The sequence below is a fragment of the Cryptomeria japonica genome, chromosome 8 (genome assembly GCF_030272615.1).
Source record: "Cryptomeria japonica chromosome 8, Sugi_1.0, whole genome shotgun sequence".
In the NCBI taxonomy this organism is placed as follows: domain Eukaryota; kingdom Viridiplantae; phylum Streptophyta; class Pinopsida; order Cupressales; family Cupressaceae; genus Cryptomeria; species Cryptomeria japonica.
The window spans coordinates 1,596,427-1,611,369 of NC_081412.1; the positions used below are offsets into that span (position 1 = coordinate 1,596,427).

Below are 14,943 nucleotides of genomic sequence, written 5' to 3' on the forward strand. Positions count from 1 at the left end.
TTGAGTAATCCTCCAAAATTTATATGACCTTGATCATCAACCTTTGATATCAATGACAAAATATTCAACAGGGACTAGATGGTTTCATGAGGCCACTGGGGTACAGAGGGTACTACCCTTGGGCCTAGAGGAGATGGCTTCCGGGGCACCCTGTTGTGACCTCTTTCCCCTATCATGGTGCATCAATACAAGGAGACCAATCATAAAAAGAAGCAAAAGGTTGGAAAGATGAGGGGATAACGGAAAGTGGACACCTCACTGGGTAGACCACCTCATATGGACGGCATGGGCCACATGAGGCCAAGAGGGATGGTATATCCACTCTTGGGCCTAGTAGAGAGGATCCGAGACACCCCATTGAAATCACTCTCTCCCATGCTCTCTTATGGTTGAGCCTTCCAAATATGTTTAATGCTTTATGATTGAATTAACAGTTCTACCATTGATTCACTAATGTTGAATTATTATTAGCTTATTGGAATTGTTGTTGTAAACGATCTCTAATCTATTTGCATTTCTTCAACCAGGTGAAGCTACACTCTAAACCCACTTACTTGGAAATTGAGAATTAGGGCAAATTTAGGGCATTCCCAATTAGGGGACATTACACTTCCCTAATATTCCTTGATGTTTACTTGTCACCTGGAAGACAACTATTTCTTTTAGGGGGATGATGTAGTCAGTGTACAATGTCTATTATTATGTTTTGATAATATTGGTTCTTTGACAATGTATAAATTGTTCATATTAAGTGTTTGTAAACATTGCGTACTTATAAGCGTCAGTTGGTTGACGGTTGTGTTCCTCTTTGCAAACATCGGGTCCTTTAAATAGATTGTGTATCGTCAAGGAAAGTATTATGACCTAGTCTTTACTTTATTGAATTGTGAAAGGAAGAATCAACTGTCCAGCAAACTTCCACTAGGCTGCCCCCACCAAGGTCCTATCAAAGGCTGCTGTGTGACATGGTTTTCTAGGTTCTATTTATAATCTCTATGTAAATGCTTGGAGAAAAGAGATGCGAAGAGGTATAAAAAAAGAGGCATGAAAGAGGCATTTAAGATTTATGGTTCCTTAAGATTGGAGGAAAAAGAATTGAGAAAAAAAAAATTATGCTTTCATTATTTGACAAAGTGCTAGGTGTGACAACTGATATGGAAGAATACTTTGTTTCTTTATTTGGAGTTTTATATGCTGATGTGTGCCAAAATCATGGGCTGTCATTAAATAATTGAAAATCCTATCCGAGGTCACAATTGGAGTTTCCTGAAGGTGAGAATTAGCAGCATGATAAAAAGAATCAGGAAATTCTTTATTTAAAAGCAATCAAATTAGTGTTAGAAATATAAGGCATGAACTCTTCAAGCATTTTCTTTCAGTTTATTCTATTTATTAAAATTAACAAGAAACGGTTTCTTTTTAAAACAGAGTTAATAGAATAGCCTTGTTGGTCAAGGCTTAAAAGATTTATCTCACATAGGCAAGAAAGAAAAATTCAATACTACTTAAGTAGCATATATTCAAAGGCTTAGGCCAGACATTTTTTAATTTAAGAGTTAATTTGACATTGTGAATAAAGTCAAATAATTTCTAAATAGTGATATAAGGGGGATATTTTGTCAAGCTTCTGTTTGAAGATGGATAGTAAGGGTGCATTATCGGTAAGATCCATATCCCAATTTTTGCCTCTGACCATGACCATACATGCATCATATAATGTTTGTACTCTGAATGCCATCAATAGTAGACTTAACAGAGTTTTCAAAGACACAGGCTACATTTGGCAAATAGAGTGTAAAAGTGACAAAGAGGGAGCTACCAGAGAATAGAGGAATTTTTTGATCTCGAGCTAGCTTCTCACTTTCAGATGGCAGAGAATTTGACAAGCACCACCACTTTCATGTCCCTTCTTGGAGCAAAGGGGACTTGGCAATACTTGTGGACATAGTTGCAGGGGGACACATCTCTGACCCCCTGGTATGCATCTCCCATACCGGAGACATCTTGAAAACCAAGAAATTAATAAAATATGTGATTTTGTTTTGTGATACTATAATTTTCAGCTTTACTATTAGAAAATTATTAAATTATATTTAAAAAATGGTATCTCCAAGTTGAAAGTAGAAACAAAGATACTGAGAGGGGGGGTGAATTAGTATCTAAAAAACTTTTAATTTAAAAGGAGACTTAAAGAACCAAACGCATTTCAAGAAAGACACACAGAAATTATCTCGTGGAAAACCCTTTCAGGTAAAAAACCACGGCACAATGAATCTTCATTAAAAATAAATGGGCTCCAACCCTAGTACAAAAAGAGCTCCAACTCTTGAATGAGGACCAACTCAAGACTGAAAAGAGGCTCCTACCTCAGACTGTGCACCAACACAATACGAATCACTTTCAGAATTTTTGAAATACAACCGTAGGCTCACTGTTTTATGCAGCAGTGCATAAAACTCTTTTAATACATATCTTGACATAAACAAAATAGCGGGAACAGGCAGGTTATCAGCTTACGAATTTACCTGTAACTTACAAAACAGATTCTAAGGTGATTACTCAGAAGATTGACTATCTGTAATATCTCTGCATACAACTCAAAACATCACTGCTTGATAAAGATAATCTTCATTGCAATCTCTGTATTACAAGAACCACCTTTATAAATCACTGTCTTACATATATGACTATCGAATCCTCCCTGCTCTTCAAATTTAGACACACCAAAAACATCTCCAGCAACTTTACACACTTCACACCCTCTTTTTCGAAAAACAACGATGCATTCAACCATAGATTCTTTCACGTCGAATCTCTCAATATATCAGCCACAACATCTTTTACCAGACACGAAGATGACAGAAAAACGTAACTCTTCAAATCATCGTAATTCTCTGCATTTTTTAAAACTTTAGCCACTTTGCATTGTATTTAAGATAGAATACACACACAATCGCCATTTTTTTTTACTCGATCATTAGGTGACTTCAATATCAAAATGACTTGGCTTCTTTCAGACTTAACATCGCACCACTCCCATCACCTGAAAACAACTCACTCACACAAAAACAACTTCAAAAAGATTATATTGCAGTTACTGTTTAGAAGCATCCAAAATGCCTTTTAGAAATACTCACGAAAAAATCTTTTAAACACCAGAAAGCCGTTTTTTAAAAGAAATAGCATACACAGAGGCACTAGGAATCAATCTGCCCAGAAGTCGTTTTTCTGATTAAAAGCACCTAAAACCATCCTGAAACCGTCTGCAATCATTGAATGCCTGTAGCCGTCAGCAAGGAAGAAATACGCAGAGCTGCAAAAATAACGTCTACAACTAAAAAGAATTCTGGCGTAACCTGCAGAGGAAACCCCCTCTGACACAACTGAAACCAACTGCACCAGAGAACCAACTGGCAACAAAAACAATGAACTGCACCAAAAAAATTCTACAAGAAGAAGCCACAAAAGTGGCACATACTGCACAAGGTAAAGCAGATCATCGAACCAACTAGATGTCAAGAAATAACACACGATACTGACTGAGAGAACAGAAAACAACAATTGACATCAATGACATTCAACACGAGTACCCCCATATCCTATTTTTTAAAAATAGATGTACCGATAATAGTACCATCTCTTGTACCAATACCAGTCTTATGGCAACCTTGCTTGTGGATTATGTGACCTTTGAAACAAGTGTGGTTAATAGTTTTGTGGCTAATGTAACCTTCAAAATAAGTGGGGTTGGTGTATTTAAATTAGTTTCATTCCTGTTGTACACTTGCTTTCATTCCTATTAGACATTTGAGGAAAGATTTGGTTTCCACAGCAAGGGATATTGACATTTTCAAACATAAGTTGAATGTCAAAGGAGAGTTGCTCTCTCACTTTGCAAGCACAGGAGGAGAGATTTTGACACACTCGGAGGAGGTTGGATTCTTAGACGAGTTGTTCTCTCACTGTGAATGGAGGCTTCGATTTGTTCTCTCATCTGTTACAAAGGATTTGAAAATTTCAACAATCAAGACATCCCCTGATTTGATCAATTTGGTGTTTCCTGGATGAGTGGGAAATTTGGTGGAGGCACTTAATTATATTTCAGATGGGCTGTTGTGTTCAGTCCATGCAGAGTTCCATCCTTTGTTCAAACTATATAATAAGGGGGGGAATGTTAGGATTTTATATTACATCTATAGATGATTATTAGTTTATAATAAATAATGCTCAGGAATAGTTAATAAATAAATAATTATAAGTTGATAAATAATGATTAGTTTATAATAAATAATGCTCAGGAATAGTTAGTAAATAAATAACAAAGTTGCATGGACACGCATATGGATACAAATACAGATATGGTATTGGTTACGGATATGGCCATTTTTTAAGACCGCCAATATGGATAATGCTTGATACGTCATTCAGAGTAAACACACACACATATATTTAACACAATTTTCTAAGTTATTCAAAGAGATTTTCATTACTTCAAAAGCAATATAGACACATAATTGCTACATAAATAATGATAAGCTGATTTAACATTTTAAAAGATGCAAAAATAGTAGAGTTGCATTGGAAGATAACCCAAAAAACGGGTCACTGAAATAGAAAAGCATTTCATTTGTCCTTCTCATTTGGTGTAGGTTTCACTTAAAATTGCATGAATGAAGTTTTTTAAAATTGTAGGTTTTGCTTAAAATTGCATTAACTTTTTTAAAATTAAATTTAGAAAGATTTACTTCAAATTTTTAAAAAATCAAATTACATAGTATCTAGCATGGTTGGAAATCAAGGTTTTTTTGGGCACGCGTGGGTACAGTATTCGACGTGTATCCGGGCTATATCAGATACGTATCCATTTTGGATACGGGAACGGATACAGGGATACGCATACCCAAGGAGGGGCAAAGGAGTTTCCGGTTACTCTGATAAATAATGATAAGTTAGAAGTTAGATGTTAATTGTTGTAGTTAATTTCTTGAAAGGAAGTTTGGAAAAATTAGTACAAGAATGCAATACTTTATAAGCATTTGCATAATACATTGTAAAACATCCATGATATCAATATACTTTAATTTGCATATTATTTGCCTATGAAGTATGCTTTAGTTTCTGTATTTAATTTGTATGCTCTATCAATTTGAATACACTTCTGGAATGTGAAGGCAGGGAATCTGCTAATTCTGCTATGGGGAATTTTTTTTATTTGGATTTTTGGCTTTGGAGAAGAATTTTGGTTGGGTCTGGGATTGATACAGTAGGCTTAAATGTACTTGTCTTTTTGGACCATTTTTGCTGCCACCCTGCTATAGAATATTCACTGCCCTCATGTGTGGCTGGTTCTAGGTGGTAGTATGTGTTAGCATTACCACTGCCCCCAAGGTGATGGGGTATTTTGTCCTTATGATCATATTTTGGTTTTTTGTTTGAGTGTTCTTCTGTTTTGGTTTATTAGTAATATCGTTTTTAACAGTTGTTCTCTTTCTGGGTCAAATTGGACCTATAGATAATCCCAATTGAAGACATCTAATATTAACTATAAATTTTATATACATAGATAAAATTATATAACAATAAATGAATGATTTATAATTGCTTATAGAAAATTCATGAATTTAGTGCCCACCAAATCTGCAGACCATCACACACCATGGAAAACATTTATATTCGACCAACTTTATGCACTAGGCAGGCTAAAAATGGTGACAACAAAAAATGTGGCTCCCTTCACTCTGCAAGGTAGCAAACAGGTGTGCTATTCCCTATTAAAGAAAATGGTGTATAGCAGACTCCAAATTTAGAATGGTTGCCATGTTAAAAATCTAATTTGTTTATCACATTAACATCACACACAAATTACAATTTGTCAAACTATAAGAAAAGAGTAAGAAACAATCTCTGAAGTTGATTCTGAGGAGTTTTTGGAAGATACACGAGAAGAATGTCACCTTGTAAATCCTATGAGCTTTGCCCACCAGAGCCCTGCAATTCTCCATTTTTCCATTTTCATACTCCATACAGTATAAAATCCACTTTCAGCAAGAATTGCCATAACTGATATGACTATTACAAAAAACCATAGAACTTCTAATTTCCATGAATTCTGACCTGGTAAACATAAGGAAAAAAATAAGCATTAAAGAAGTGTTTAGTTAAAGAAGTGTTTAATAAAATGGTATCCCAAAAAACTGATGCAGATAAGACCATCTCTGCATTAGGATTCACTACATAGTAAAAGTAATCAAAACAATAGACACATAGAAAGAACATGTTATTATGAACTATATTAGATGAATTATAATATCATTGTAAAATCAGTAACACAGAATACACAGTAACAACAAATTATATTAAACACATCCCTATTACATGTCCCCTCTTTGCCTGTTCTGGATTTTGTTCCCACATATATATGTGCAAGCACAAATATACTTGGTTATGCAACAATGTTTAAACCTCTTTTTTACCCATTTGGGCTTGAAACATTTGAGACAGTCTAATAGACTTCTCAATTTACAGATTTTGACAATTTGTATCCCTGGAAAGATCTAACACAATGTACCTACATAAAGACCTGACACAACAATTGAAAAAACAGAATCTAGAGCACAAATTTTTAGACTGCAAGACTCAACAAATGGAGGATAACGTAGAGTCACAGAGATTGATTGCATGAGAAAGAGAATGAATGAGAAATGTCTGCTTTGTCTGATACTAATCATGTTGATCCTCTGATTTTCCACATGATACACTCTGATATAGCATGGTTGTACCAAAATGTAATCCTTTGCAAGGACATTCCAAGGTGCACATATAAAACAAATCTATTGATGCAAAAGAACCAAAAGAGTCTGAAGAATGAACCAACTAATATCGCAAAATTGATAATTAATATTTTCCTTAGAATATGGGACCATCTTTTCAATCAAATGCCATATGACTTGGAAAATTACAAGCTAAATAAGCTAAGTCGAACCACAACTCACAAAAACTTATCAATACTCAATAAACTTTTAAGCTCATAAAATCCTGAAAAATGTCAAAATTTTGCAAGTCATACCAAGTCGATCCTAGTTGACACTTACATAATCACTTACAAAACCATTTTCAAGTCCAAGTGGTTTAAATGGGAACTTTAGAAAGTTTAATCAGTCAGATGATTGGCCCAATCAAAAAATTAAAGAGAGACACACTCAAACCAAGCGCAAATATTTTAAATTTGATGGTAAACTCTTTATGTTTTGGGTTACCATATTCAGATTCACTCAACATGAGTCAAATTATCTTACAAAGAAATATTTGTCATTCGAAACTTGAAAGAATAGCTCGTCATGACTTCTATGCAGGTTTTGAAAAGGCTGCTTCACGTGGCTCTTTATATTTATTGTTGGACCATATGGCTGGGTTTTACCTGATGCAGGCTCACCTGCTCCTTCTATCATTTATGTTTAGATTATTTTAGAATTTGCTTGCTTTTCTAAACACAGTGAGATCTTGTTTACCCATGTTTTCTGTACTTCACAGTCCCATTGACCTACTTTCACTCATGGACACCTTAAAAAAATTCTCTCTCTATCTGTTCTCTCTCATTTATCTGTATATGCTCTGAATTGCTTTCTATAATTTGCACTCTTTAATTTAGCAACCGTCCATTATTCCATACATCAGCTTGCCTGTGCAATATAGGATGTGTGGCAGAAATAAACTCAATTTACAGAAAGAAGATTTAAAGCTTAACTTATTTAAATTCTAACCGTGGTATGAATCATCATTTCAGATTTCTATTTGATGTGATCTGAAGAAAATACAGATTAACACTCAAACGCATGGCTTTTCCTCAGAATTTACTTGGCAAAAAACATAATTTTTCATTCAAGTCATTTGGCTTAATCTACAAGTAGCTAATTAAGTCAAAGTATTACTGAATTGGTTGAAATGTATGCTAAGCTAGGCAGCAGAGCAACAGGTTTGAATGAAACTTGATCCTGCACCCCATAACAAGGTTAGTGAAAGCATGGTAACACTTAATACAAAAAAGCAGATCACTTTTCTTTGTACCTACATATACACATGGTGCTGGAGAAATAATGTTGTGGAGAATTTCCCAAGAAGTGGTTTAGTTGATTTGTGTATGTGGGTCAATAGATTATTTTTTCCACGAGATGTATATATGTGTAGGCTGTAGCCATGATTTGACAGGGATTGAATCAAATACTAAAATGGAATCATACTGCTAGAAAAATATCAGGACATGGCTCTTGAGTATAACTAATAAAATGCACAACAAACACTCAGGACAGGCATGTGATACACTAAAACAGAAAGAAAGAACAAAATTATATTAGTGTCCACAGATGACCCAAAGTAGGTCAATGGAACTAGAAGACACAGCATTTAGCGATAGAAAGTTCTAGGAAGAGAGATAAAATAAAATGAAAGTACATAGGAAAAGATAAAGCATTGTGCTGCTAACAAATTGCATTTAAGGGCAAACAAGAGCCTCAAAAGCATGTACCAATGAGGACAAGAAGGAAATCTTATTGAATATCCCTGTCTATCACTGAAATGGAGGAGTCATTTAATCCATTATCAGCCACCATGAAAGACTGATAATGCTTGCCAAGGAGGATCCAAGGTTGAAGAGGCCACACTAGGAAATCCTAAGAGGATTCACAGGACTCCTCTAGAAACTCCCCTAACATCCAAGGCTAGCGTAGCTCCCATAGTAGAAAAAAGAAATGTAATATGAGTCTACCACTATGGTCTAGGGGGCAATACATATCACTGGGGTAGGGCCAAGTCAAATTGATGAAAATGAGGGAAGCCACAAGGCAAAGGGAGAATAGGCAGCATATAAGATGACACCTCAACAAAATGAGGAGATCAAAAATCAGGTGCAAGAGTTGCTGGATAAAGGTTTAGTAAGAAAGAGCCTAAGTCCATGTGTTGTGCCAACTGTTTTGGCACCCAAAAAGGATGGGAAGTGGAGACTTTGCACGGACTCTAGGGCTATAAACAAAATCACAATTAGGTACAGATTTCCTATACCTTGGATAGAAGACCTCATGGACAGTCTAGCAAGTGCAAATTATTTTTCAAAGATAGATTTAACAAGTGGTTATCATCAGATAAGGGTAAGAGAAGGTGATCAGTGGAAAACAGCATTCAAAACCAATGAAGGCCTCTATGAATGGTTAGTGATGCCCTTTGGGTTATCTAATGCCCCTAGTACATTCATGAGACTCATGAATGAGGTCTTGAGGGATTTTATCAATAAGTTTGTAGTAGTATACCTAGATGACATTTAAGTCTACAGCAAGACAAAAGAAGAACACTTGGAACATTTGGATAGGGTGTTGAGGAGATTGAATGGAGAAAGACTAATGATCAACCTCAAGAAGTGTGTGTGGATGAAAGAGGAACTTGTCTATTTAGGATTTGTGATCTCCCAAGGAACTTTGAAGATGGATCCCACCAAAGTGGAAGCGATAATCAGTTGGCCTACACCTAGGACAGTTGGAGAAATTAGGGGTTTCCATGGTTTGGCAAGTTTTTACTGCAAATTTATCATAAATTTCAATCATATTGTTGCACCAATGATTGACACCATTAAGGGGGAGAAAAAGATCAGGTTTCAATGGACAAAGGAAGCAGATCAGAGTTTGAATTCTTGAAGAAAAAGGTATCACAACAGCCAAGCCTTACACTTCCTGATTTTGGTAAAGTATTTACTATTGAGTGTGATGCTAGTGCTTTTGCAATAGGGGCAGTATTAAGTCAGGAAGGAAAACCAATTGCATTCGTTAGTGAAAAACTAAATGAAGCCAACAAGAAATATTCATCATATGATTTGGAGCTTTATGCCATGGTCCAAGCACTTAAAAAAAGGAAACATTACTTTCTACCTAAGGAGTTTGTAGTAGTCACTGATAATCATGCTTTGAGTTTTCTTAACAGCCAAGAGAAACTAAGTCATAAACACATGAAATGGGTAGAATATCTTTAGGCCTATACATTCACCGTCAAACATAATGCATTGAGTAGGAGAGCAGGACTAGTACAAGAAGTGCAGCTCCAAAGTGTGGGAATAGACAGTTTAGAGGTATGTTATTGTTGTGTAGCTAGGTCGGCTCCCTTCTAGGGCCGACCAAGTGCACAAAATGCCAAGTGGTCTGTCGGCCTTGGCATTTGGACATCTCAGTTGTATGAGTCTAATTTGGGGCAGGCCCTATTTGGGTGAACCACTTGTGTGTAGCTTGTGATTAAGTTAAATGTAACTTGCCACTAAGGGAGACTCATATGTAACTTGTAATATATAGGTCTGACCCTATCCTTGGTGCCAAAAGTATATGGCCGACTTGAGGTCTATTAGGAGGTATTGATTCATATATATGCAAGGTCAGGATTGCATCAACAGACATGAACTCAATAACATGAAGGACATGTAGTGTGCTCGGGGGTGACGATAAGGGCTTATCGAATATGGTTGGGACGGCGACAGATCTGATGTTTGCCTGTGGTTAACGAGTACTACCATAAAATCAACATGGTATCAGAGCCAGGTCCAAGCTGGGAGCCCCAAGCACACGAGAGGTGTGGCTTAAGGGAGGGTGTTGGTGTTGGAAATAAGCCACACCCGAACCGACGATGGACTGGTCCAAGAGGGGCCAGTGGCTTAGTGGTAGAGCACTCCAATAGCGTATGGAAGGTCCTAGGTTCGAGTCCTAGCTGGTCCATGTCTCAACATGGTATCAAAGCGGGTTCCTTCTATAGAGCCTAACCGCTTGAAGGTAGATCCTATGCTTTTGAGGGAGTTCAATCAAAGTAATTTGCAGACTAAGAAATCTAAGTGCTGGCAAAAGTCGATTACCGAGCCTCCCAACTCAAACGTGAGCATTGCATATGCTCTACGGCGAGTAATGCCCGTTGAGGTGCCGATGATCGCCATAGATCTGTCATTAGTACTCAATGATAGATTCAGTCTAATGCCTTGGCGTTGAAATTCGCCAAGCCTGGTATCGAAATGCTGACGGTAAGTGGAGTCGCTATGGACATCTCTGTCCGTTTTAACATTCTATATTCAAATTCTTCATTTGGGGAGGAGAACATGTTGTGGAGGATTCTCTCAGGCGATCGTAACATTTTACTAGCAAATGACAGAGATCGCTCGCTTCACGGCGCTCGTGGCTAGAGACATCAAGAAGGTGGCAGCAAGCATTCTGAGGATTCAACGAAGCGACGCGAGTTGGTACACGTGCTATCGATAGCTCAATGTAATGGAAGGTTGAGATCGAGCAACAGCATAGTGGCTAGTTTTGTGATAATCACATTAAGCCGTACACAAATGTGAAATGTGTGCGTATGGGGACAGAAGCGAATGGAGGCACCTAACGATCAGGAATGATGGAGACGGCCTCCATGCAATAAAGCCTTGCAACAGCTCTCACATCATCCTAGAAGCTTCGAGAGTCACGTGAAGCATTCGTTTCGTTGAAGCCTATAGAGGCATAATTGGATGGGGTTGTGAATCGGATGATATTGCAACTGAAGGTCCAGTTATTCGAGTTCTTACTTATGTCGCTCTTGAAGATCATCTGACGGTTGTCCTAGGATGGGCACTGCAGCTTGGCATTCTGGCACACCCTGCTACAAGTGATTTCTATCGCATTTATGTGGTTGGTCCATCACTTTGCTATGAATAGTATTAAAGGCAGTTCTTCAAATGATGATTAAGCTATGTACAGAGCAGATATTGTGGACAGATGATGAGTGATGGCGATGGCCAAAGGCCATGCAGCCATCAAATCATCACTAGGTGCTTTGGTGTGATCAATCCAAGTGAATGGAAATTCCATTGCTGAGCAAAATTATAAAAGATAAGACGAATCAGAGATTGCATTCAAGGAAGGAAGATTGCTTGCATTTGTTCGCAGAGGAAGAATCAGCATTTAGAGGGAGTCTGACATATCGTAAGAAGTAACCTTGGACAAGGAGGTCAGAAGATTGATTTCAGCTTCAGAGGGAGTTTGACGCTTTGGCTTTAGAGGAAGCATGACATTTCAGCTTCAAAGGGAGATTGACATTTCAGCTTCAGAGGGAGCCTGACATTTCAGCTTCAAAGGGAGCCACGTCATCATGAAGATTTGGTTAATGCATTTTTCTTTGTGATGGAGAAATTTGAGCTGAAAGCCTTTGTTAATGAGTTCTTCTCTATGAGGGAGAAGTTAGAGGTGCAATCCCTTGTTAATGAGTTCTTCTCTGTGAGGGAGAAGTTCGAAGTGCAATCCCTTGTTAATGAGTTCTTCTCTGTGAGGGAGAAGTTCGAGGTGCAATCCCTTGTTAATGAGTTCTTCTCTGTGAGCGAGAAGTTCGAGGTGCAATCCCTTGTTAATGAGTTCTTCTCTGTGAGGGAGAAGTTCAAGGTGCAATCCCTTGTTAATGCATTCTTCTCTGGGAGAAGTTTGAGGTGAAAGCCCTCGTTCCATCCTCTGCGAGTAGGCATGGTGGAGATGCATTCTTCTCTGGGAGAAGTCTGAGGTTAAAGCCCTCATTCCACCCTCTGCGAGTAGGTATGGTGGATCCACCCTCTACGAGTAGGTATGGTGGTAATGCACCCTTCTCTGGGAGAAGGTTGAGGTGAAAGCCCCCTTCCACCCTCTGCGAGTAGGCATGGTGAGCCCACCCTCTGCGAGTAGGTATCGTGGGTATCATGGAAGAAATTCCATGATGTGCTTATTCACCCTCTGGGAGTAGCTATGGTGAACGTATTATTCATGGGAGTAGCCAGGGTGGTAGTCAACATGTGACTTGGTTATTCAAAAGGAATCCTCCCTATCTAAGAGGGAGTGTTGTTGTGTAGCTAGGTCAGATCCCTTCTAGGGCCGACCTAGTGCACAAAATGCCAAGTGGCATGTCGGCCTTGGCATTTGGATATCTCAGTTGTATGAGTCTAATTTGAGGCAAGCCCTATTTGGGTGAACAACTTGTGTGTAACTTTTGATTAAGTTAAATGTAACTTGCCACTAAGGGAGACTCATATGTAACTTGTAATATATAGGTCTGACCCTATCCTTGGCACCAAAAGTATATGGCCGACTTGAGGTCTATTAGGAGGTATTTATTCATATATATGCAAGGTCAGGATTGCATCAATAGACATGAATTTAATAACATGAAGGACATGTAGTGTGCTCGGGGGTGACAATAAGAGCTTATCGTCTATGGTTGGGAAGGCAACAGATATGATGTTTGCCCGTGGTTAACAAGCACTGCCATAAAATCAACATGGTATCAAAGCCAAGTCCAGGCTAAGAGCCCCAAGCACACGAGAGGTGTGGCTTAAGGGGGGTGTTGGTGTTGGAAATAAGCCACACCCGGACCAACAATGGACTGGTCCAAGAGGGGCTAGTAGCTCAGTGGTAGAGCACTCCAACAGCATATGGAAGGTCCTAGGTTCAAGTCCTAGTTGGTCCATGTCTCAACATATGTATGATACTGATGCAGATTTCAGTGATGCTTTTAATGTATGCCAGCAATTTCAAGGTTCATTTCATAAGGACTATGAGGATTTTGTGATACAAGACGGGTTACTCTTCAAGGGGGCCCAGTTGTGTGTGCCTAAATGCTCAATGAGGGAGAATTTGGTGAAGGAAAAGCACTGTGGTACTTTAGGGGGACATTTTGGTTGTGATAAAACTTTGGAACAAGTCAAGAGGTTTTACTATTAGCCAAAGATGCACTTAGATGTGAAAAAGTTTGTTAATAGTTGTATGATATGTCAAAGGGCTAAGGGCTCAAGTTCCAATGCCGGTTTATATCAACCTTTACCCATACCAAGCAGACCGTGGGAGTCAATAACTATGGATTTGTGTTGGGACTACCAAGGACTTCAAGGGGGTTTGATAGTGTTTCTATGGTAGTGAACAGATTTAGTAAGATGGCACATTTCATTGCATGTAAGACAACTAATGATGCCTCTCATATTGCACATTTGTTCTTTAGAGAGATTGTCAGAATTCATGGTTTGCCATTGTCTATAGTATCAGACAGAGATCCCAAGTTCATTGGCCATTTTTGGAGAACCTTGTGGAGGAAGCTAGGGACTAATTTAACCTTCAGTTCTGCCTACCATCCTCAAACAGATGAGCAAACTGAGGTTGTGAACAGATCTTTGGGCAATTTATTGAGATGTTTGACAAAGGAGCATAAGGAAGGTTGGGATTTGATCTTGTCACAGGCTAAATATGCCTATAATGACTCAGTCAACCGTAGCATTGGTAAAAGTCCATTTGAGGTTGTTTATGGAATGCATCCAAGGGGAGTCTATGAGTTGAGAGTCATAAGTGGGTTGAACAAAAGAAGTGCACATGTTGATGATTTTGCTGTAACCATGAAAGATATCCATGAGCAGGTCAGAGAGACTTTAAAGAAAAGTGTGGAGAAGTATAAAGAGAGTGCAGATTTGAGAAAGAAAGATGTCCAATACAAGGTTGGAGATATGATGTTTGCTTATCTCAGGAAAGAAAGGCTTCCCAAAGGAAAATACACCAAGTTAATGATGAAAAAGATTGGCCCTTGCAGGATTGTACACAAGTTTGGTCATAATGCATATGAGATAGAACTCCCACAAGAGGTTACCATCTCACCAATTTTTTATGTGGCAGATGAACATGTTATTGCAGGACAGGATGATGATGTGGATTGGATTAAAGATCTTCCACCTAACCAACCGATGCAGCTTGAAGCTATCTTAGATTCCAAGGCACTGAAGAGGACAAGAAGGAAGGAGTATAAGGACTACTTGGTCAAACCGCTTGGTCTACCGAATGAGGATGCAACCTGGATGTCTGAAGCAGACATTAACCAACATGGAGTCAAAGTTGAAGACCTCATTTCATTAGGAGGATGAAATTTTTTCCTCTCTGGGTGTATATGGTG

General features: G+C 38.2%; 1 protein-coding gene across 1 annotated transcript in view; it reads right to left on the bottom strand.

Annotated features, from left to right (window-relative positions):
• Positions 1-14,943, bottom strand: part of LOC131028861 (piezo-type mechanosensitive ion channel homolog) — a 293,857-nt gene that overhangs the window by 266,228 nt on the left and 12,686 nt on the right. Inside the window, exon 3 of the mRNA XM_057959226.2 lies at positions 5,955-6,114. Within this exon, the coding sequence (XP_057815209.2) occupies positions 5,955-6,114 (160 nt within the window). The remainder of the gene's footprint in view (positions 1-5,954; positions 6,115-14,943) is intronic.